This window comes from Chlorocebus sabaeus, unplaced genomic scaffold, assembly GCF_047675955.1.
Source record: "Chlorocebus sabaeus isolate Y175 unplaced genomic scaffold, mChlSab1.0.hap1 unalloc_scaffold_464, whole genome shotgun sequence".
In the NCBI taxonomy this organism is placed as follows: Eukaryota; Metazoa; Chordata; class Mammalia; order Primates; family Cercopithecidae; genus Chlorocebus; species Chlorocebus sabaeus.
In genome coordinates, this window is record NW_027327775.1 from 42,678 (window position 1) to 63,736 (window position 21,059).

Genomic DNA, 21,059 nt, shown 5'->3' on the forward strand with positions numbered 1-21,059 from the left:
TATGCAAAAATACCTCTACACATATACAAATCCATCTATACATACAAGGTGTGTGTGTGTGTGTGTGTCTGTGTGTCTGTGTGGAGGGAGACGGAGAGTGAGAAAGAGAGAGCGGGAGGAGGCCTTGAGCCCAGGAATCCAACCCCGGCCTGGGCAGCACAGCAAAGGCGTCATGTCTACAGAACATGAGAAAGTCGGCCGGGTGTGGGAGTCCACGCAGGTGGTCCCAGCGGCTCGGGAGGCTGAGGCGGGAGAATCGCTTGAACCTGGGAGGCGGAGGCTGCGGTGAGCCAAGATCGCGCCATTGCACTCCGGCCTGGGAGACAGAGCGAGACCCTGTCTTAAAAATAAATGAATAGAAAAGAAGAGCACGGCAGGAAGGAAGGAAGGAAGGAAGGAAGGAAGGAAGGGAGGGAGGGAGGGAGGGAGGGAGGAAGGAAGGAAGGAAGGAAGGAAGGAAGGAAGGAAGGAAGGAAGGAAGGAAGGAAGGAAGGAAGGAACGAAGGGAAGGAAGGAGAGAAAGAAAGAAAGACAGAGAAAAGAAAGAAAGGAAGGAAGCAAAGAGAAAGAAAGAGAGAAAGGAAGGAAGGAAGGAAGGAAGGAAGGAAGAAGGAGGAAGGAAGGAAAGGAAGGAAGGAAGGAAGGAAGGAAGGAAGGAAGGAAGGAAGGAAGGAAGGAAGGGAGGAAGGAAGGAAGGGAGGAAGGAAAGAAGGCCAAGGCCGGTGGATCACCTGAGGTCAGGAGTTCGAAACCAGCCCAGCCAACAAGGTAAAACCCCGTCTCTAATAAATATACAAAAATGAGCCGGGTGAGGTGGCAGGTGCCTGTCGTCCCAGCTACTCGGGAGGCTGAGGCAGGAGAATCGCTTGAACCCGGGAGGTGGAGGTTGCGGTGAGCCGAGGTCGCGCCCGTGCACTCCAGCCTGGGGGACGGAGCGAGACTCCCTTTTAAAAAAAAAACAAACCCTCATCACAGGCAGCAGTTAGATACTATTTTCTTTGTCTACTCTCCTGATGTCTCCACTAGAGACGAGGGAACCTCACAGTCACCCCCTCACCCACCTGGCACCCGGCACAGCATCCCGGGCTCCGTGGACACTCAACAAGCAGCCACGAGGCCCAGCTCAGCCCGGGCAGGGCCTGGAGGCTGTGACCGAACGGAGAAAGAAAAGGGGTATTTGGGGACGGTTCCCCGGGGGTCCGTCCGTCAGCCAGAACCACTTCCAGTCTGTGTTTTTCTTCCCCGTCTCCGAGGCAGAGCAGGTGATAAATCTTTCAGCAACATCGGGGCCTCGCAGGCCCGAGCCGGCCGCCACCTACGTGGTGTGGCTCCCCCGGAACCTCCCCGCCGTGTCCCCGTCCCGAAATCCCGCGGCCTCGCCCCAACCCGGCCGCAGGTGCCTCGAACTCCTTCGTGCCTTCCTCGGGGTCAAACTAAAAAAAATGAACGGCAGCTGTGAAAACACTCATTTTATCCGGGTGGCGAAATACATGAGACGGGGCGGGGGTCCTGCCGCGAACGCCGTCCCCATTTATCGGGATCCCCGACAGGGCCTGGGAGGTCTGGACAGGGCGGGCTCCGGAGCCCGAGAACCAGGGCAGACGGGCGCCGGGAGCAGGTGGCGGCTCTGAGAGTTTTCAGAGTGAATATTTTCTCCCACTGAGGCGGCTGGCTCAGGACGCCCGGCCAGGCAGGGTGGGAGGCGGCTGGACCAGCCTGTGTCTCCCTTAGACGTTCCCTGGAACCCCTCACAAGACGCTGATGCCCTGGCCTGTGGGCTGTGTCTGCAGCATGAAAACAATGGCTTTTATTATCTTTTTTTCCCTATGTTATTTTTTGAGACAGACGTGGTGCTCTGTCCCCCAGGCTGGAGTGCGGTGGCCCGATCTCGGCTCACGGCAACCTCCGCCTCCCGGGTTCCAGTGATTCTCCTGCCTCAGCCTCCCGAGTAGCTGGGGTGACAGGCACCTGCCCCCACGCCCAGGTAATTTTGTATTTTTAGTAGAGACGGGGTTTCACCATGTTGGCCAGGCTGGTCTCGAACTCCCGACCTCAGGTGATGCACCTGCCTCGGCCTCCCAAAGTGCCGGGATGACAGGTGCGAGCCGCCGTGCCCGGCCTTGTTTTTATTATTTTTGAGGTGGCATCTTGCTCCGTCGCCCGGGCTGGAGTGCGGTGGTGAGATCATGGCTCATGCCAGCCTCCAGCTCCGGGGCTAAAGTGATCCTCCCGCCTCAGCCTCTTCAGGAGCCGGGGCGACAGGCACCCACGTCACTAGTCCCAGCTAATGTATATTTTATTATTTTTAGACACATGGTCTCCTTATGTGACCCAGGCTGGGAGACACTCAGACTCCTGGTCTCCGGAGATCCTCGTGCCTCGGCCTCCCAAAGTGCCGGGATTGCGGGTGTGAGCCACCGCGCCCGGCCCAAAACAAAATTTAGACAGCAAGAGAAGCACGGTGGCTCACGCCTGTCATCCCAGCACTTTGGGAGGCCGAGGCGGGCGGATCACCTGAGGTCGGGAGTTCGAGACCAGCCTGGCCAACATGGTGAAACCCCGTCTCTAATAAATATACAAAAATTAGCCGGGTGTGGTGGCAGGTGCCTGTCATCCCAGCTACTCATGAGGCTGAGGCAGGAGAATCGCTGGAACCCGGGAGGTGGAGGTTGCCGTGAGCCGAGATCGGGCCACCGCACTCCAGCCTGGGCGACAGAGTAAGACAGACCCCCTCTCAAAAGAGGAGAGGGGAGAGGAGCGGAAGGGAGGGAGCTGCTCATAAGAAAAATAGAGGGGCCGGGCACGGTGGCTGACGCCTGTCATCTCAGCACTTTGGGAGGCCGAGGCGGGTGGATCACGAGGTCAGGAGTTCAAGACCAGCCTGGCCAACATGGTGAAACCCCGTCTCTAATAAATATACAAAAATTAGCCGGGCGTGGTGGCAGGTGCCTGTCATCCCAGCTACTCATAAGGCTGAGGCAGGAGAATCACTTGAACTGGGAGGCGAAGGCTGCCGTGAGCCGAGATCGGGCCACCACCCTCCAGCCTGGACGACAGAGCGAGACTCCGTCTCAAAAAACTAAAAATCAAATAAAAGTTCCGCGGGGAGACGAGCCAGAACGTGTATATTCCCAACCGTTCTCTAGAGACCGAGGCTGTTTGGGCTGCGACGCTTCTCAAAGTCTTCTCGAACTCATTTATTTTTTTTCCTTTATCGCGTTCCAGAATTTTCTGACAGGAGCCTGTACGCCTTTCATTTGCCTGCAGAAGGCGCTCCCTTTTTTTTTTAATTTTTAAAATCGAACAGCCGGTTTCTTTCCGTCTCTGTCAGGAGGATATGCTACGGCGACCGGTCCCAGCGCTGCACGGACCCCGTTCTGTGGGGGCACCTGTGGGCAGAGCGGGTGAGACAGGAGGGCAGAAGGCGCCTCGGGCTGGGTCAGGGACAAGGAGCTGCCACGCAGTGCCCCGATTATTCCATTCCGTGGCAGAGCCGTGGGCAGGACCCCCTCACGCAGGTGAACCCCAGGTGAGCGGCCCCAGATAAGCCACACCCTGCCTCACCTGGCAAGCACGCCGGGGAGGCGACCCCACCCGCAGGTCACAGGCACGGCCGTTCTTACGGGAAGCCCGGAGCGTCCTGTGTGGCCAGGTGGCCTGGAAGGCGGTGGTGGGGGGATTAGCGCGTCCGGGCGTCTGCCGATCTGGCCTGACGTCGGCTCCCGGCACACACAAGTGGGTTTCTGAGACGCAGACCCTGTGATGTGGGAGCCGGGCGCCCGGGCTGTGCGGACGTTTCTCGGTAATATTTGTCCAGAAGCAAAGATTGAAACTCTTGGCTGGAGACTGTGAGGCCACTGTAGACAGACCACGGATTCTGGCTGCAGGGAACGTGGCAATTAGCAGGATTTATGATGTTTGCACGGCTCCCAGGGGCGGGATCCGGCTGGAGGCGGCCTCGGGCGGGAGCGTGGGGTCCAGACCGTGTCTCCAGCCCGGCTTCAGATCAGGCCACGTGCTGTCCGGGCGGACCCGTTGTTAGAGATCCTCGCCCGGAGACGTTACGGTTACCGGAACACACAAGGCCAGGCGCGGGGGGCTCACACACCCTTTGGAATCCCAGCACTTTGGGAAGCCGAGGCGGGTGGATTGCTTGAGGTCGGGAGTTCAAGACCAGCCTCACGTCTGGGAGAGACGGCGAAACCCGGTGTCTACTAAAAACACAAACATTAGCCGGGCGTGGTGCTGGCTTATGCCTGGAGTCCCAGCTACTCGGGAGGCTGAGGCAGGAGAATCGCTTGAACCCGGGAGGCGGAGGTTGCAGTGACCAGAGATTGAGCCATTGCCCTCTAGCCTGGGTGACAGAGTGAGACTCTGTCTCAGAGAAAAAAAAAAAGGAATAAATTAATAATGTTTACCGGCCGGGCTCAATGGCTTGCACCTGTCATCCCAGCACTTTGGGAGGCCGAGGTGGGTGGATCACCTGAGGTCAGGAGTTCGAGACCAGCCTGGCCAACGTGGAGAAATCCCGTCTCTACTAAAAAAATAAAAAATTAGCCGGGCGTGGTGACAGCACCTGTCATCCCAGCTACTCAGGAGGCTGAGGCAGGAGAATCGCTTGAACCCGGGAGGCGGAGGTTGAGGTGAGCCGAGATCGCGCCACTGCACTCCAGCCTGGGTAACGAGAGTGAAACTCTGTCTTAAAAAAAAGAAAAAAAAAGTATTTACTAAACAGACTGAGACTTGGGAGTGTCCGAATTAAAATTATTAATTAATAATTTATAATAATAAAATAATTTATTCTAATATATATATATTATATATACATATAGGCATTTCTAATTTTGCTCTCAACATAATACTAATTCTTGGCCTGGTGCAGCGGCTCACGCCTGTCATCCCAGCACTTTGGGAGGCTGAGGCGGGTGGATCAGGAAGTCAGGAGATCGAGACCAGCCTGGCCAATATGGGAAAACCCGTCTCTATTAAAAATACAAAAACTAGCCGGGCGAGGTGGTGGCGCCTGTAGTCCCAGCTACTCTGGAGGCCGAGGCAGGAGAATGGCGTGAACCCGGGAGGTGGAGCTTGCAGTGAGCTGAGATCCGGCCACTGCACTCCAGCCTGGGCGACAGAGTGAGTCTCCGTCTCAAACACAAAGAAACAAAAACAAACAAAAAACGTCGCAAAAGGTGAATTCTAGGTTCTGCCCGTGTTACGTACCGCGGTAAACGAACAGGAGAACAAGACCCGGACAGCGTTCATCAGCCACGACGTGAACACCAGGCCTTCATCCATTTTTTTATCACGAATTTCAGGTATTCGGTTGAAGAGCCGCGTGAGTCCACGCCACCTGGGGTGCTGGGATGCTTAATTGCTAAATAATTAGAGAAAATTGGTGACTTCTCTCATCTCTCTTTCATCTTTCATCTGCGGCTAATGAGAATTCTGCAGCTCGGAGGGTGAAAGTTAAAATCCAGACGCTTCCGGTTCTATTCTAATGAGGTTCCGGACGCCGCTGCCCGGGCACAAAGCAAGCTGACTGTTTTGCACCATTTGGACTTTTTTTGTTGTTTTTTTTCTAAATGTCATGAGGGAAATTTAATTCCTTTTAATTAAACGTCTTTAAAAGCCCATCCCTTTAGTCTTTCAGCTCCTCTGCTCGGGCTGCTCCCACGCTGTGCAATGTCCTTCCGTTCTCAATAAATCCCCTCATTCCTTCCTTGCAAAAAAATAAAAAATAAAAATAAAACAAGGCCGGGCGCGGTGGCTCACGCCTGTCATCCCAGCACTTTGGGAGGCCAAGACGGGCGGATCACGAGGTCAGGAGATCGAGACCAGCCTGGCCAACATGGTGAAACCCCGTCTCTACTAAAAATACAAAAACTAGCCGGGCGTGGTGGCAGGTGCCTGTGGTCCCAGCTACTCAGGAGGCTGAGGCAGGAGAATGGTGTGAACCCGGGAGGTGGAGGTTGCAGTGAACCGAGATCGCACCACTGCACTCCAGCCTGGGCCACAGAGCAAGACTCCCTCTCAAAAAACAAAACAAAACAAAATAAAAATTGGCCGGGCGCGGTGGCAGGTGCCTGTCATCCCAGCTACTCAGGAGGCTGAGGCAGGAGAATCGCTTGAACCCGGGAGCGGAGGTTGCGGTGAGCCGAGATGGTGCCACCGCACTCCAGCCTGGACATCAGGAGCGAAACTCTGTCTCAAAACTAATAATAATAAAATAATTTTTAAAACAGGCCGGGCGCGGTGGCCCACGCCTGAAACCCCAGCACTTTGGGAGGCCGAGGCCGGTGGATCGGTCACCTGAGGTCAGGAGTTCGAGACCAGCGTGGCCAACACGGCGAGACCCCATCTCCACTAAAAATACAAAAATTAGCCAGGGACGGTGTGGGCACCTGTCACCCCAGCTACTCAGGAGGCTGAGGCAGGAGAATCACTCGAACCCGGGAGGCGGAGGTTGTGGTGAGCTGAGATCCGGCCACTGCACTCCAGCCTGGGCGACAGAGCGAGACTCCGTCTCAAAAAAAAAAAAAAAAAAAAAAAAACCAAAAACCATCATTATCAAATAAATAAAAAATAAAAGGAGCCATTTCCCCTGCAACGGCTGTGACGTGCTTCTCAGTATGATTGTGGGCAGCAGCCGGCCCTTGCCCTGCAGTCCAGCTGCACCTGCTCCTGCCCCGGCCCCGGCTGACCGAGGTCTGTTTGTGTCTCCCCGTATCACCCAGCAACGGGCACCTAAACACAGCTGAGCCGCAAAGACAAGGGCTCCCGGGTGGTAACCACGCAGGTCCTCTTACTGCAGAGAAAAAGACCTAAGTCCCGGGGATTGGGGTTCTCCTCTGCTCTGCACCCCACACCCCACACCCCCAGGTCTCCGGCAGCACCGAGCTCGGCCGTGGGCCCTGGAGGAAGGAGGGAGACGCTGTGTCAAGGTTCCCCGCGGGGGGCACCCAGCGCCCTTCTCCTTCGGAAGGTGGCACATTCCCCAGGCCTGAGGTCATGCTGCCTACGAGGGGGGCTGCCATCCCCGTCCGGGGGCCTGGCTCGTTTATTGGAAGGGCAGGCACTGTGGAGGCTGGGGCTCCCGGCTTCTCCCCAGCTTCCTTCCTCCCTGACCAGCCCAGCGGAAAAGCAAAATTCCTCCTGCAGACCTCAGATGCCAAGCGGGATGTCTAAATCGGGCGCGAGCATTCCTGCCGCTCGGCGTGACCCCCGGCGAATCCCTGGCAGGGGGCGGCTGTCCCGGTCGTGGAATGTGTGGATGGAACGTTGGGGCCAGGAGAGCTGTTGAAAGCCCGTCCCCGGCGCCCACCCAGACTCCGAGACTATTTCTAGGATGGGGGGGCGGACACGGCCCCTTTCGGCCCTCGGAATTCCTGGCGGGGCTGCCCAGCTGGCTTTGCAGAGAGGCAGAACCACAGCTGTGCCTCCCTGGGTGCTCTCTCCATTCTTATTTAAATCTCACTGATCTAAAAGAAAACCCTTTTCTATCTTCCTCTAGGTGGCTTGAGACTGTGCCTAGCGGGTCCGTGGTCCCCGGGCTCTATTTTCACAGAGCATTGACTTTTTTATGTTTATTTTTTTAGACAGAGTCTCGTTGTCCCCCAGGCTGGAGTGCAGGGGCGCGATCTCGGCTCACGGCAACCTCCGCCTCCCGGGTTCAAGCCATTCTCCTGCCTCAGCCTCCCGAGTAGCTGGGACTACAGGCACCTGCCACCACGCCCGGCTCATTTTTGTATTTTTAGTAGAGACGGGGTTTCACCGTGTTGGCCAGGCTGGTCTTGAACTCCTGACCTCAGGTGATCCTCCCGCCTCGGCCTCCCAAAGTGCTGGGATTCCAGGCGTGAGCCGCCGCGCCCGGCCTAAAAGTAGCTGCTCTGAACACTATGACTAAAGCAGTGGGCAAGTGTGGTCAGCAGATTCCCAGATATAAAATCCAGGACCCGAGCTGTTTTCCAGAGCTCACCGTGGAACCCGCTGTCATGCCTGGGATCCACCTGGCCACCAGCTCCTTGCACCCCACAATCACGACAGCTGCCCTGGGTCCCCGGGACCGTGGAATTCTCCAGATCTGCCTATCTCGCCTGAATTGCAGTAGCTTTTCCCAGAAAACCTCTGCAAACCCCAGCCGAGGCCCTATTCAGCGGCCTGCCTGCCACGGGTGCTGAGAACCAGGTGTGCGCATGGAGGTGAGAGCAGGTGTCTGAAGGCAGCCGGGCGCGGTGGCTCACGCCTGTCATCCCAGCACTTCGGGAGGCCGAGGCGGGTGGATCACAAGGTCAGGAGTTCGAGACCAGCCTGGCCAACGTGGTGAAACCCCGTCTCTACTAAAAATACAAAAATTAGCCAGATGTGGTGGCAGGTGCCTGTAGTCCCAGCTACTCAGGAGGCTGAGGCAGGAGAATCGCTTGAACCCGGGCGGTGGAGGCTGCAGTGAGCCGAGATCGCATCACTGCACTCCAGCCCGGGAAACACAGCAAGACTCTGTCTCAAAAAAAAAAAAAAAAAAAAAAGTGTGTTTCTGCACGGAAATGCCTGACAAAGCCTTGAAGGTGGGGGATTAAGAGTGAATCGCATTCCTCGGATTCTGGAACCAGGAACTCAACGGCAGCAATAACGCAGCGCGTGGCCAAGGCTTCCTGAAATCTGCTGCTCCCTGACCTCTGGGGCACGAAGAACAGGCCTGAAAATAACCCCCGGGATCCGTGCAGCCAGAACGGCACCCGGACGGCAGCTGTTCTCCCCGGAGGCGTTCCTTCCACACAGGCTCCTTCGGGAGACAAAGACGGCAGATGGCGCCTGCCCGGCCAGCCCACGGCCGCTTCAGTCCTGGAGGGTGTGTGCGGGGGGCAGGGGCAGGAGGAGACGGCCGTGGTGACTGGGGCAGCCTCGTCCGGCCACTTCTCCGCAAGTCCCTCTGGGCCGTTCGACGACCACGTCCGGATTTTAGGCTCACACAAAGCACACGGACGCACAGATGGGTCCACGTCACCAGTGCATTCGCTGTTGCTCGTTGGCAGGTTAAAACAACAGGAATCGATCCTGTCCTTGTCCTGGACATATCATGAGTCTGAGATGAAGGTGTCTCAGGGCTGCGTTCCTTCCAGAGGCTCTAGGGAACAATCCCTCCTGCCTCTCCCAGCTCCTGGGGGCTCCCGGCGTCCCTGGGCTTGTGGCCGCATCACTCCAGTCTCTGCCTCCGTCTCCACGTGGCCTCCTCCTCTGTGTCTGTGTCTCCTCTTCTGTCTCTCAGAACGATGTCTGTCATTAGATTCAGAACCGGTCCTATTCCAGGACGATCTCATTTCCAGGTCCTTCAGTTAATCACATCTGCAAGGACGCTATTTCCAAATAAGAAGCCAGGCCGTGGGCGGTGGTTCACACCTGTCATCCCAGCACTTTGGGAGGCTGAGGCGGGCAGTTCCCTTGAGGTCAGCAGTTCGAGACCATCCTGGCCAACATGGCGAAACCCCGTCTCTACTAAAAATACAAAAATTAGGCTGGACGCGGTGGCTCACGCCTGTCATCGCAGCAGTTTGGGAGGCCAAGGCGGGCGGATCACGAGGCCAGGAGTTGGAGACCAGCCTGGCTAACATAGTGAAACCCCGTCTCTACTAAAAATACAAAAATTAGTCGGGTGTGGTGGCAGGTGCCTGTAGTCCCAGCTACTCGGGAGGCTGAAGCAGGAGAAGGGCGTAAACCCGGGAGGCGGAGCTTGCAGTGAGCTGAGATCTGGCCACTGCACTCCAGCCTGGGCGACAGAGTGAGACTCCGTCTCAAAAAAAAAAAAAAAAAAATTAAAAATATAATTATTTCAAAACCCTAAATGACTGCTTACAGTGTGATGACGTTCTGGGTCGTGGATAAGAGGAAGGTACTTATTAAAAGGATTCCAGGCTGCGTGCGGAGGCTCACGCCTGAAATCCCAGCACTTTGGGAGGCTGAGGCAGGAGGATTGCTTGAGGCCATGAGTTTGAGACCAGCCTGGGCAACATAGTCACAACCCGTCTCTAGAAAAAAAATGAAAAAAATTAGGCGGGCGTGGTGGTGCACGGCTGCTCAGGAGGCTGAGGTTGGAGGATCACTTGAGCCTGGGAGGTGGAGGCTGCAGGTGGGATCGTAAAACCACACTGCAGCCTGGGTAACAGAGCGAGGCCCTGTCTCCAAAGGAAGAGAGAAAGAGAGAGAAAAAGAGACCTCAGCTCCACGCATGACCAAGAAAAATAAGAGATGCACATAGGAAAACCTGTTTCTAATGAGTTCAATCAGAGACAGGCACATGACATGTATTACTACGATGAACACCACCAAAATACACGCAGTCAGTGGGTGAACTAAAGATAGAAAATGCTGGCCGGGCGCGGCAGCTCCTGCCTGTCATCCCCAGCACTTCGGGAGGCCGAGGCGGGTGGATCATGAGGTCAGGAGATCGAGACCAGCCTGGTCAACACGGTGAAACCCCGTCTCTCCTAAAAATATAAAAATGAGCCGTGCGTGGTGGCAGGTGCCTGTCATCCTGGGTACTCGGGAGGCTGAGGCAGGAGAATCGCTTGAAGCCGGGAGGCGGAGCTTGCAGTGAGCTGAGATTGCGCCACAGCACTCCAGCCTGGGCGACAGAGTGAGACTCCGTCTCAAAAAAAAAAAAAAAAGAGAGAGAGAGAAAAGAAAACGCCGTCTGCGTGTCCTCTGCAAACATTTCCTCCCGAAAATCTCCTAGAATATGATAAAAAGCCACCACAGAGCCCGGCCACCGCTCGTCCCAGGCTCACAGTCTTTTCATTTCTGGCCACCGATTCCCAGGCTTGACACGGTCCCACCCCCGGTTCTGAGTCCCGTCCGCACCCTGGAAGTCAGAAGCCTCATCCTCCGGGCTGGCGACGACCCTGTGTCGGTCATGATGGGCTTCTGATCCTCCATCACCTCCACAGATTCAATCTTCCCGTTTTCTAAATTCATCTTAGGAGAGAGTTGTCAGGTTCCCCTGGCCCAGCAGCTTCTGACAAGGCGACGTCACTCGTCCCTGGAATCTCTGCGACTTCATGTAAACAGCGGCACGTGGCGGCCGCCTCTGGCCCTCCCTCGGCCCCGCATCCGTCGCCCGGTCTCGCTTCCATTAATTCTTCATTGGTGACCACACGACCTTTTTTCTTTTTTTTCTCCTTTTAAACGGAGATGGGATGAGTAAGGTAATCAGAGAAGGCCGGGGCCCTCGCCACGCAAGGCACATTTCGGCGCCTGATAGAAAAGTGAACGGGCTTCCTTATTTCTTCAGGGAGTGGACGTCTGACGGCTGGAACCGTGGTATTTCCACACGCCATCCATCCATCACCGCGGCCGCGGCGGCACGCTGAATATTCAGATGAAATTGGAACGTTTTTCCCTACGAATAAGGGATTTCATTCAATCCTAGAAGATACACCGTCTCTGGGGAGAGGAAATTGCGTTGAAGGTTTTGCTGAACATCGTATTATCCAAACACAGACTGTCTTTTCCTCCTCATCAGAACCCGACACACAGCCGTGGGGAACCGACAGGTCAGCAGAGAATTCAATTAGAGATGAAAACGGAAAGCGGGGCTTTTTCCACTTACCTTTTATTTTGCCAAGCAAGTGGCGGCGGAGGCCGCTCGGGACAAAAGCGGGGGTCTGTGTGAACGGTTCCTGGTTTCTGGAAGACGGATGAGGACACGGCCTGAAGCAGTTACGAAGAGGTAGGAAGACCCTCACCGGGGTGCTCTCTCCCGGGAGCTCATGAAAAGCCCCACAGCTTGCAGACGTCCCTGGGAACCTTGACCCACAGCACCCTTTCCATCCTGTCTTCCGCAGGTTTGCGAGGAGGTATCCGTCACAGTGCCTGGCCTCCTCCTGCCACAGTTACGGTCTTTGTTTTTTTTCAGAGGGCGTCTCGCTCTGTCGCCCAGGCCGGAGAGCAGTGGCACCTTCTGAGCTCACTGCAACCTCCGCCCCCACCGGGTTCAAGCCATTCTCCTGCCTCAGCCTCCCGAGTACCCGGGATTACAGGTGCCCGCCACCACATCCGGCTAATTTTTGCATTTTTTTTTTTTTTTCTGAGACGGAGTCTTGCCCTGTTGCCCAGGCTGGAGTGAGTGGCGCCATCTCGGCTCACCGCAAGCTCCGCCTCCCAGGTTTACGCCATTCTCCTGCCTCAGCCTCCCGAGTAGCTGGGACTACAGGTGCCCGCCACCTCGCCCAGCTAGTTTTTTGTATTTTTTAGTAGGGACGGGGTTTCACCGTGTTAGCCAGGATGGTCTCGATCTCCTGACCTCGTGATCCGCCTGTCTCGGCCTCCCAAAGTGCTGGGATGACAGGCGTGAGCCACCACGCCCGGCCTAATTTTTGCATTTTTAATACAGACGGGGGTTTCACCATATTGGCCAAGCTGGTCTCGAACTCCTGACCTTGTGATCCGCCCACCTCGGCCTCCCAAAGTGCTGGGATGACAGGTGTGACCGCATCACTCTGGGAGGCCGAGGCAGGAGGATCGCTTGGGGTCAGGAGTTTGAGACAAGCCTGGGCAACAAAGCAAGATGCCCACCTCTACAAAAAGATACAAAAATTAGCCAGGTGTGGTGGCACATACCTGTGGTCCCAGCTACTTGGAGGGTGAGGTGGGAGGATTGCTTGAGCCTGGGAGGTTGAGGCTACAGTGAACTATGACGATGCCACTGCACTCCAGCCTGGGTGACAGACAGAGCAAGACCCTGTCTCAAAAATAAATAAAAAAAGGCCGGGCGCGGTGGCTCACGCCTGTCATCCCAGCACTTTGGGAGGCCGAGGCAGGCGGATCACGAGGTCAGGAGATCGAGACCATCCTGGCTAACACGGTGAAACCCCGTCTCTACTAAAAATAGAAAAAATGAGCCGGGTGTGGTGGTCGGGCGCCTGTAGTCCCAGCTACTGGGGAGGCTGAGGCAGGAGACGGCGTGAACCCGGGAGGCAGAAGTTGGATTGAGCCGAGATCGCGCCATTGCACTCCAGCCTGGGCGACAGAGCGAGACTCCGTCTCCAAAATAAAAAAGAAAAAAGAAAAAGAAAAGAACCTTCACACAAAACTCATTAGCTACTTTGAGAGAAAACTGACTTTACGTCAAACTTACATGCATTTGTGGCTGCTTTGGAGTCAACTGACAGAAACAGAGATTATTTCTGTTTGTTTTGTTCTGTTTTTGAGACAGAGTCCCGCTCTGTCACCCAGGCTGGACTGCAATGGCACGATCTCGACTCACTGCAATGTCAGTCTCCCGGGTTCAAGCAATTCTCCTGCCTCAGCCTCCTGTGTAGCTGGGACTACAGGCATCTGCCACCTCGCCTGGCTGACATTTGTATTTTTAGTAGAGATGGGGTTTCACCATGTTGGCCAGGCTGGTCTCGATCTCTAGACCTCGTGATCCGCCCGCCTCGGCCTCCCAAAGTGCTGGGATGACGGGCGTGAGCCACCGCGCCCGGCCAGGATTTCTTTCTTTCTTTCTTTTTTCTTTTTGTAAGTCATCATGCGGAACGCAAGCAGCAGATAGAAACTTGATCCCTGTTTGAGCTCTCACTGCATACGCCTAGCTGGGAGCTTTGGGCCAGCCCAGGGCTATGGTGTGAAGGCCGACTGATATCCAGAGCACGTCATGCAGGGGGTGAGTTTGCATTTCTGAGCAGCTGCAGGTGTGTGAACCTCACAACGTGGGGCCCTGTGGGCTGCAGAGGCTGTGGCCACACAGGAGACCCGGGTTCAGGTAGGTGAAGGGAGGAGCTGCTCTCCCTCTACAACCGTCATGGCTCCCACCTTCCTCACCTCCCAAGGAAGCTGACCCAGCTTTGTTCCTGGGTCTACATCCCACAGAGGATCAGAGTCTTCCGGGATCTTCCTCTCTACTCTTCCCTCCCCGTTCTCGCTTTTTATTTTTACTTATTTTTTTGAGATGGAGTCTCACTCTGCTGCCCGGGCTGGGGTGCAGTGGCACGATGCCGGCCCACCACAACCTCCGCCTCCCAGGTTCAAGCAATTCTCCTGCCTCAGCCTCCCAAGTAGCTGGGATTACAGGCGCCTGCCACTGCCCCCAGGTTTGCGAGGAGGTATCCGTCACAGTGCCTGGCCTCCTCCTGCCACAGTTACGGTCTCTCACCTCAGCTTCCCGAGTAGCTGGGACCACAGGTGCACACGACGATGTCCAGCTAACTTTCACATTTTCTCTAGAGATGGGGTGTTGCCATGTTGCCCAGGCTGGTCTTGACCTCCTGGGTTCGAACAATCCTCCTGCCTCGGCCTCCCAAAGTGCTGGGATGACAGGCGTGAGCCATTGCACCCGGCCTGCCCTCACTGTTCTCTCCCCAGGACGACTCCACTGGCCACCCAGCGGCCCTGCAAGACGGACACACCCGAACGGGCAGGGCGTCCATCCTGCTGTAGGGCAGCTTGGATAATTGGAGCTGGCCACATCCCAGCAAGCTCTGCACACCTCATGCCCTGCCGGCCTGGGGGCCCGACAGCACCTCTTTGTTCTCCCACAGCAGAGCCTGCGCCGAGGCCCCAGCGCAGACTGAAGAAACATTCTGTTTCTGCCCTGAGTTTATTTCTGTCCCGTTGGCCCTGGGCCTCACCACTGCGCCCCAGGACCCTGGCAGATAAAGCCCTCTTGTGCTAGCGTTGAAAGGAACCCTTTCCCCTCACAACCGCAGTGATGCCTCACACAGGGACTCAATGAACACCACGTTTGTTCTTTGAAAAGACGCCTGTGTAGGAGACACACTCTAAACAGAGATCTGTATTAATATATCCACTGCCCCGCAGAAATCACGGGGTCGCGCGCACACACACACACACACGTGTGCTTCCCGGTTAGTCAAAATAAGTTCACAGAATTCCTGCGTGATGCGGCTCTTCTGACCAAGAGCGCTCGGATTTTTATGTCCAGTCATGGCACACAACCTGAAATTGAAATCAGGACGGACGCAACACAAAACCATCGTTGATGACTGATTGACGCCGGGCGCGGTGGCTCACGCCTGGAATCCCAGGAGGCCAAGACAGAGGCAAAGGCAGGAGGAGGGCTTGAGGCCAGGAGTGTGAGACCAGCTTGGGCAACAGAGCCAGACCTTCTCCCTATCAACAACAAAATTAAAAATTAGCCAGGCATGGTGGCGTGTGCCTGTTGTCCCAGCTGCTTGGAAGGCTGAGGTTGGAGGATTGCTTGAGCCGGGAGATCAAGGCTGCTCTGAGCTAAGATCGCAGCTTGGGTGACAGACCAAAACCCTGTCTCAAACGAACGAAAAGAGTTATTTAGGCCGGGCGCGGTGGCTCACGCCTGTCATCCCAGCACTTTGGGAGGCCGAGGCGCGTGGATCATTTGAGGTCAGGAGTTCGAGACCAGCCTGGCCAACGTGGTGAAATCCCGTCTCTACCAAAAATACAAAAAATTAGCCAAGCGTGGTGACGGGCGCCTGTAATCCCAGCTGCTCGGGAGGCTGAGGCAGGAGGATCCCTTGAACCTGGGAGGCAGAGGTTGCAGTGAGCCGAGATCTCACCATTGCACTCCAGCCTGGGGGACAGAGCGAGGGTCCATCTCAATAAATAAATAAATAAACTTAAAAAAAGAGTTCCTTATTGAGTCTAGCTCGATTGATGCAGCTCAGAAGTAGGAGACCCTGGCTCATAAAAGACCTTGAATTTACTCTAAAAAGGGGCAAAACCAGCTAAAACCCTATGTTGATATAAACATTATTAAAAGGGTCGGGGGCAAGACGTAAAGGAAAGAGGTGCATGTGTGCCACAGAGAAGATAACGCAATGTCTTGACGGACACTCTTGAAAGCACAAACACACACAACTCCTGGGTCAAGTGATTTAAAGAACTAACGTCAGGTCCCCGGACGTAGACGATTTTTGCAATTTTCAAAGCAATGGACGCTCATCCCAGAACTGCAACGTTTACAGGGGTCCAACGCCTCCAACCTGTCTTTACTGTCTGATAAGCAAAGCTACCAGAAACGGGGCCCTGTGGGTCCCACGGAGCCCGTTATATTGAAAAGTTGCGTTGATTTTTCCCCCGCGCGCTCCCGCAGGCCGCACGCTCGCTCCCGAGCTCGGCGGGCGCGCACCCCGCATGCTCGCTCGTTCCCGGTGCCTCCCACTGCGCAGGCGCACTCCCGTCCCCCAGCCCCGCCCGCTCACACACCTTCCAGCCTCGGCCTCGCGCCCCGCGGGCAGGCACTGCGCATGCTCACCCGACCGGCCTCCCGGAGGAAGCGCCTCCACCGCTACGCACGGCGCATGCTCCATGCGGAGGCTGCCCCTCCCCTCGCTCTGGCAGGCACGCACTGCGCATGCTCGCATCTCCGCCGCTCTAAGGCCGCCTCGCCGCCATGGGCCGCACCTCTTAAATCCCAAAACGCAGAAAGAGCTCGGGCGGGACGGCCGCCAGAGCCCCTCCTCCGTCCTGACCGCAGCCGCTTGGCCCCACCAAAGCCTCCTGTAAAGGCTCCGAGGGCCGCGGTGCGCTCGGGGCCAGCGGCGGCGGCGTCGCCTCGTGATGACGTCGTCGCGATGACGCGGCGCAGTGACGTGAGCGCGGGCGCCGTTGTTTGGGAGCGCGGCCGGCGCGCCCGTTTTGAAGCTGCCCTGAGCAGCGCGGGCCGGACCGCGCCCCCTCCTCGGTCTCCCCGCGCCCCGCGAGTCTGCGCAGTTCCCGAGGCGCGGGCCTTGTTCCCTGCGCCGCGCCCCCTCAGCGGGCGGGGCTCGCATCACGCAGGTCCGTGCGGGCCGGACCGAAGCCCCCGGGGCGGGGTGCGGGCGTTCCGGGGCGCCCCGGGCCCAGCCCCCGCCATGCCGCCCGGCAAGGTGCTGCAGCCGGTGCTGAAGATGAAGGTGGACGAGCTGTTCCTGTACTGGCTCAGCGAGGCCAGCACGCAGCGGATGCTGCAGGAATGCCTGCGCCGGATCAAGGCGCCCGGGCGGGACCTGCCGACCGCGGGGGACCGGGAGCTGCCCGGGGCCTGGCCCGCAGCCCCGCTCGCCGCCCCCAGACCCGGCGGGCTCGACCTCGCGGCAACCCCCGGCCCGGGCCCCGCGCTGCCCCTGGGCGCCGCCTCCAGCCCCAGGAACGCGCCCCACGCTCGAGGCACCCGTAGATCCGCAGGGACGAGAGTAGTAAGTGACTCTTCCTTCTGCTGACACCTGCGCAGGTGGCTCTGGAAGCAGAGCGGACGCGTGGCTGCGCGGTGGAGGCAGGTGGGAGAGCGTCAGACCCCAAAACGGTTTCATACGGAGTCTGTTCCCCGCCCCGACCCAGCCCCCCCACACCCCACACACACAGACCAGAAGGTCCCACGTACTGAACATTCCGTCACTGACAGTTGTTAACCTAAATATCACACAATTTATAAAGGTAGAAAGGCTTTCTTCCTGTTTATTTTATTCTATTCTATTCCATTCTCTATTTTATTTTATTTTAATTTAATTTTATCGTGAGACGGAGTCTTGCTCTGTCGCCCGGGCTCGTGGTCCCATCTCGGCTCACTGCAACCTCCGCCTCCCGGGTTCAAGCGATTCCCCTGCCTCAGCCTCCCGAGGAGCTGGGATGACAGACACCCGCCACCACGTCCGGCTCGTTTTTGTATTTTTTAGTAGAGATGGGGTTTCACCATATTGGCCAGGCTGGTCTCGAACTCCTGACCTCAAGTGATCCGCCCGCCTCGGCCGCCCACAGTGCTGGGATCACAGGCTTGAGCCACCGCGCCCGGCCTCTCTTTATTTTATTTTGATTTAATTTTATCGTGAGACGGAGTCTTGCTCTGTCGCCCGGGCTCATGGCCCCATCTCGGCTCACTGCAACCTCCGCCTCCCGGGTTCAAGCGATTCCCCTGCCTCAGCCTCCCGAGGAGCTGGGATGACAGGCACCCGCCACCACGTCCGGCTCGTTTTTGTATTTTTAGTAGAGATGGGGTTTCACCATATTGGCCAGGCTGGTCTCGAACTCCTGACCTCAAGTGATCCGCCCGCCTCGGCCGCCCAAAGTGCTGGGATGACTGACGCGAGCCACCGCGCCCGGCCCGTTTTTCATTTATTTTAAATTTTTTTTGGAGACAGGGTCTTGTTCTGTCTCCTAGACTGGAGTGCAGTGGCACAAGCAGCTGGACTTACCGCCTCAGCCTCCCCAGTAGCTGGGATTACAGGCGTGCACCGTCACGCCAGGCTAATTTTTGTTCTTGTTTTTTTTTGTTTTTTTTTTCAGACAGGAGGTCTTGCTATGTTACCCAGAGTGCCACTGTATTTCTTGAACGTCATTTATTTCACGGAAGGTGATTATTCACTGCAGGTGAGAAGCACAGCCTCCGGCCAATGTGCTTGTAATCTCAGCTAAGCCGGGAGGCTGAGGCAGGAGAATCACTAGAACCTGGGAGGCCGAGGCTGCACCCTAGCCTGGGCAACAGAGCAAGACTCCATCCCGGAAAAAAAAACAAAACTAAACTAAAAGCAAGCACTTGGGGGAAAGAAAACATGAGACAGGAATTTATGCTGAGTGGGTTGGCCAAGTGTATGTATGCAAGAAGTTACAGGAAGCGCTATGGATATTCACCAAGGGAGTCCTGACCCATGGGTGTTGAACAAATATGCCTGTTACCTCCACTCCAAGTTGACCTTGGAGTGGAGACTTAACATTTCAATGCAGTATATATAGTTAGGCCCCCCCAGGTCAAAAGGTGAAGCAAGTTTGCAGCCCCTCTAAACCGGCCGGAACCAGTGTGTGGTAGGTGGTTATCAGGATAAAGTGATGGCAATCAGTCTCTTTTTTTTTTTTGAGACGGAGTCTTGCCCTGTCACCCAGGCTGGAGTGCAGTGGAACCATCTCGGCTCACTGCAAGCTCCGCCTCCTGGGTTCACGCCATTCTCCTGCCTCAGCCTCCCGAGTACCTGGGACTACAGGCGCCCACCGCCACGAAACCTGGCTATTTTTTTGTATTTTTGGTAGAGATGGGATTTCACCGTGTTAGCCAGGATGATCTCAATCTCCTGACCTCGTGATCCGCCCACATCGGCCTCCTAAAGTGCTGGGATGACAGGCGTGAGCCACCGTGCCCACCGACAGCAGTGTATTTTTTAAAATGCTTCCTGTCGTTTTATACTATGCAGTTTAAAGCAATAAAACATTGCTTCCAGATGTTTTAGACACACATATGGCTGGTGCGTCTTGTGACCCGAGAATACGACGAAAGCCTGAAATACTCAGAATGTTCCCTTGGAACTTGTTTATACCGTTTGAAATTTTTTCCGCTGAGCACCGGCCTTCCATCAGCAGCACTAATAAGCGTGTCATGAAGTGATTATTTATGTAGCACCATAGTTTTCCAGCCCCAGTGGACCAGCCTCTACTTGCTGAGTGAGAGGTGGGTGGCAGTCCGAGGTGAGCTCCTTGGGTTCTAAATTCCTGGTGGTTGTCCATGTTCTGATGGATCTAGAATGTTTTCCAAAAGTACGTGTCGACGAAAACGTGAACCAGAAATGGAGGCAGCTTGGAGACCGCCTGGCTCAGGCCCTCCCGATCCCGATCCAGGAAGGGACTCAGGGCCCCAGGACGTATCTCATGAGCTCCGGCCCAATGCACTTTCCCGGTGAGCTGCAAAACCTGAGCACCTTAGGAAGTCTTGCCCACATCCCTCATTTACTGAGGAAGTTGTATGTGAGGGGAGGGCCAGGACTCCAGAAGCGTGCCCTCGTGATGATGGTTTCCCCTCCACGGCTTGCTTCCTCAGTGGGATTGCCGATGAGCTGCCATTTTGTCATTAAACGTGTTGAATGACAGCCAGACACTAAGGTAAATGCTTGAATGTTGTGACTTTGCGTGAATTCTCCTAGGGCTGGGAATATCGACGGAAGGTCAGGTCTGTGCAAACAAGGCCATCTGGGTGCATGGGAAAAGATGATATATTCTGTAAATCGGGTAACAAGCCTCTAACAAGAGGAAATGAAGTTCCGAAGGTGTTCACAGCAGGGAGAGGTCAGTTCTCTCCTGGAGAAAGTTTTGAGGAGGAAGTGAGTAGTGGGACTTGGGAAATGCACTGAGTTTATTGGGTATGGGGGACAGGACCAAGGGAGGCTGTTCCAGGAGGGATGACGGGCAGAGTGTGAAAATGAGACCAGGCACAGTCGCTCACGCCTGTAATCCCAGCACTTTGGGAGGCTGAGGTGGGTGGATCGCCTGAGGTCAGGAGTTCAAGACCAGCCTGGCCAACACGGCGAAACCCCATCTGTACCAAAAATACAAAAATTAGCGAGGTGTTGTAGCGGGCCCCCGTAATCCCAGCTACTCGGGAGACTGAGGTAGGAGAATCACTTGAACCCGGGAGGCAGAGGTTACAGTGAGCCGACATTACACCACTGCACTGCAGCCTGAACAACAGAGACTCTGTCTCAAAAAAAGAAAAAAAAAAGAAAAAGGGTAAGATGTTCAGGTCGTGTTGAGCGACTGGAGTGGTCTAACGGGAGAAGCAGAAGGAAGGGTGCGTGTGGATCATGGCGTGGCGGCCGGGGTGCGCAAGGGGCCGGATTCTGCACTTAGGAGATGCCAGGAGTTTTCAGAAAGCAGTGACTGAGCTTGTCTGGGACCTCAAGTTTGCTTTAAACTTGTCTTCCTGTTTGGGACCCGTGGCTTACTTCAGAAGCGAATAACTTAGAAGGACGTGTCTGTTCATTGGGACAAAACGCATCCTGCCCGTTGTGAAAACGTTACGTGACGCATCCAAAGCGGACGTAACCAGCTGCTTGCAATGGCTCCCTCCCATCTCTGGGGAAGAGAGACCCGTCGTACAAATTAGCAAATGTGAGCATTGGCCGGGTGCAGTGGCTGAATCCCAGCACTTTGGGAGGCCGAGGAGGGAGGATCACTTGAGGCCAGGAGTTTGCGCCCAGCCTGGGCAACGTAGCGAGACTCCCCCGTGTCTATAAAATAATCAAATCAGCCAGGCATGGTGGTTCGTGCCTGAAGTCCCAGCTGCTCGTGAGGCTGAGGCAGGAGGGTCCCCGGAGTTCGAGGCTGCAGTGAGCTAT

At 56.0% G+C, this 21,059-nt stretch overlaps 1 protein-coding gene and 1 long non-coding RNA gene across 10 annotated transcripts in view; one reads left to right on the forward strand and one right to left on the reverse strand.

Annotated features, from left to right (window-relative positions):
• Positions 1 to 1,454: 1,454 nt before the first annotated feature.
• Positions 1,455 to 16,346, reverse strand: LOC103247479 (uncharacterized). 6 transcript variants are annotated; one of them, XR_012092434.1, is made up of 3 exons: positions 16,241 to 16,346; positions 5,221 to 5,366; positions 1,455 to 4,699 (listed from the first exon to the last, which is right to left on the reverse strand). It is a non-coding gene; the product is annotated as an uncharacterized lncRNA (long non-coding RNA). The 6 variants fall into 6 exon arrangements; XR_012092433.1 differs by having other exon boundaries at positions 5,221 to 5,374; XR_012092435.1 differs by having other exon boundaries at positions 5,221 to 5,358; positions 16,241 to 16,341.
• Positions 16,203 to 21,059, forward strand: part of PPP2R3B (protein phosphatase 2 regulatory subunit B''beta) — a 40,584-nt gene continuing 35,727 nt past the window's right edge. Inside the window, exon 1 of one of the 4 annotated variants that reach the window (XM_073014220.1) lies at positions 16,203 to 17,162. In XM_073014220.1, the coding sequence (XP_072870321.1) occupies positions 16,233 to 17,162 (930 nt within the window). In that variant the 5' untranslated portion in view covers positions 16,203 to 16,232. Of the gene's footprint in view, positions 17,244 to 18,229; positions 18,331 to 21,059 lie in introns of those variants that run through there. The other 3 variants (XM_037986279.2, XM_037986283.2, XM_037986282.2) reach the window with 3 other exon arrangements.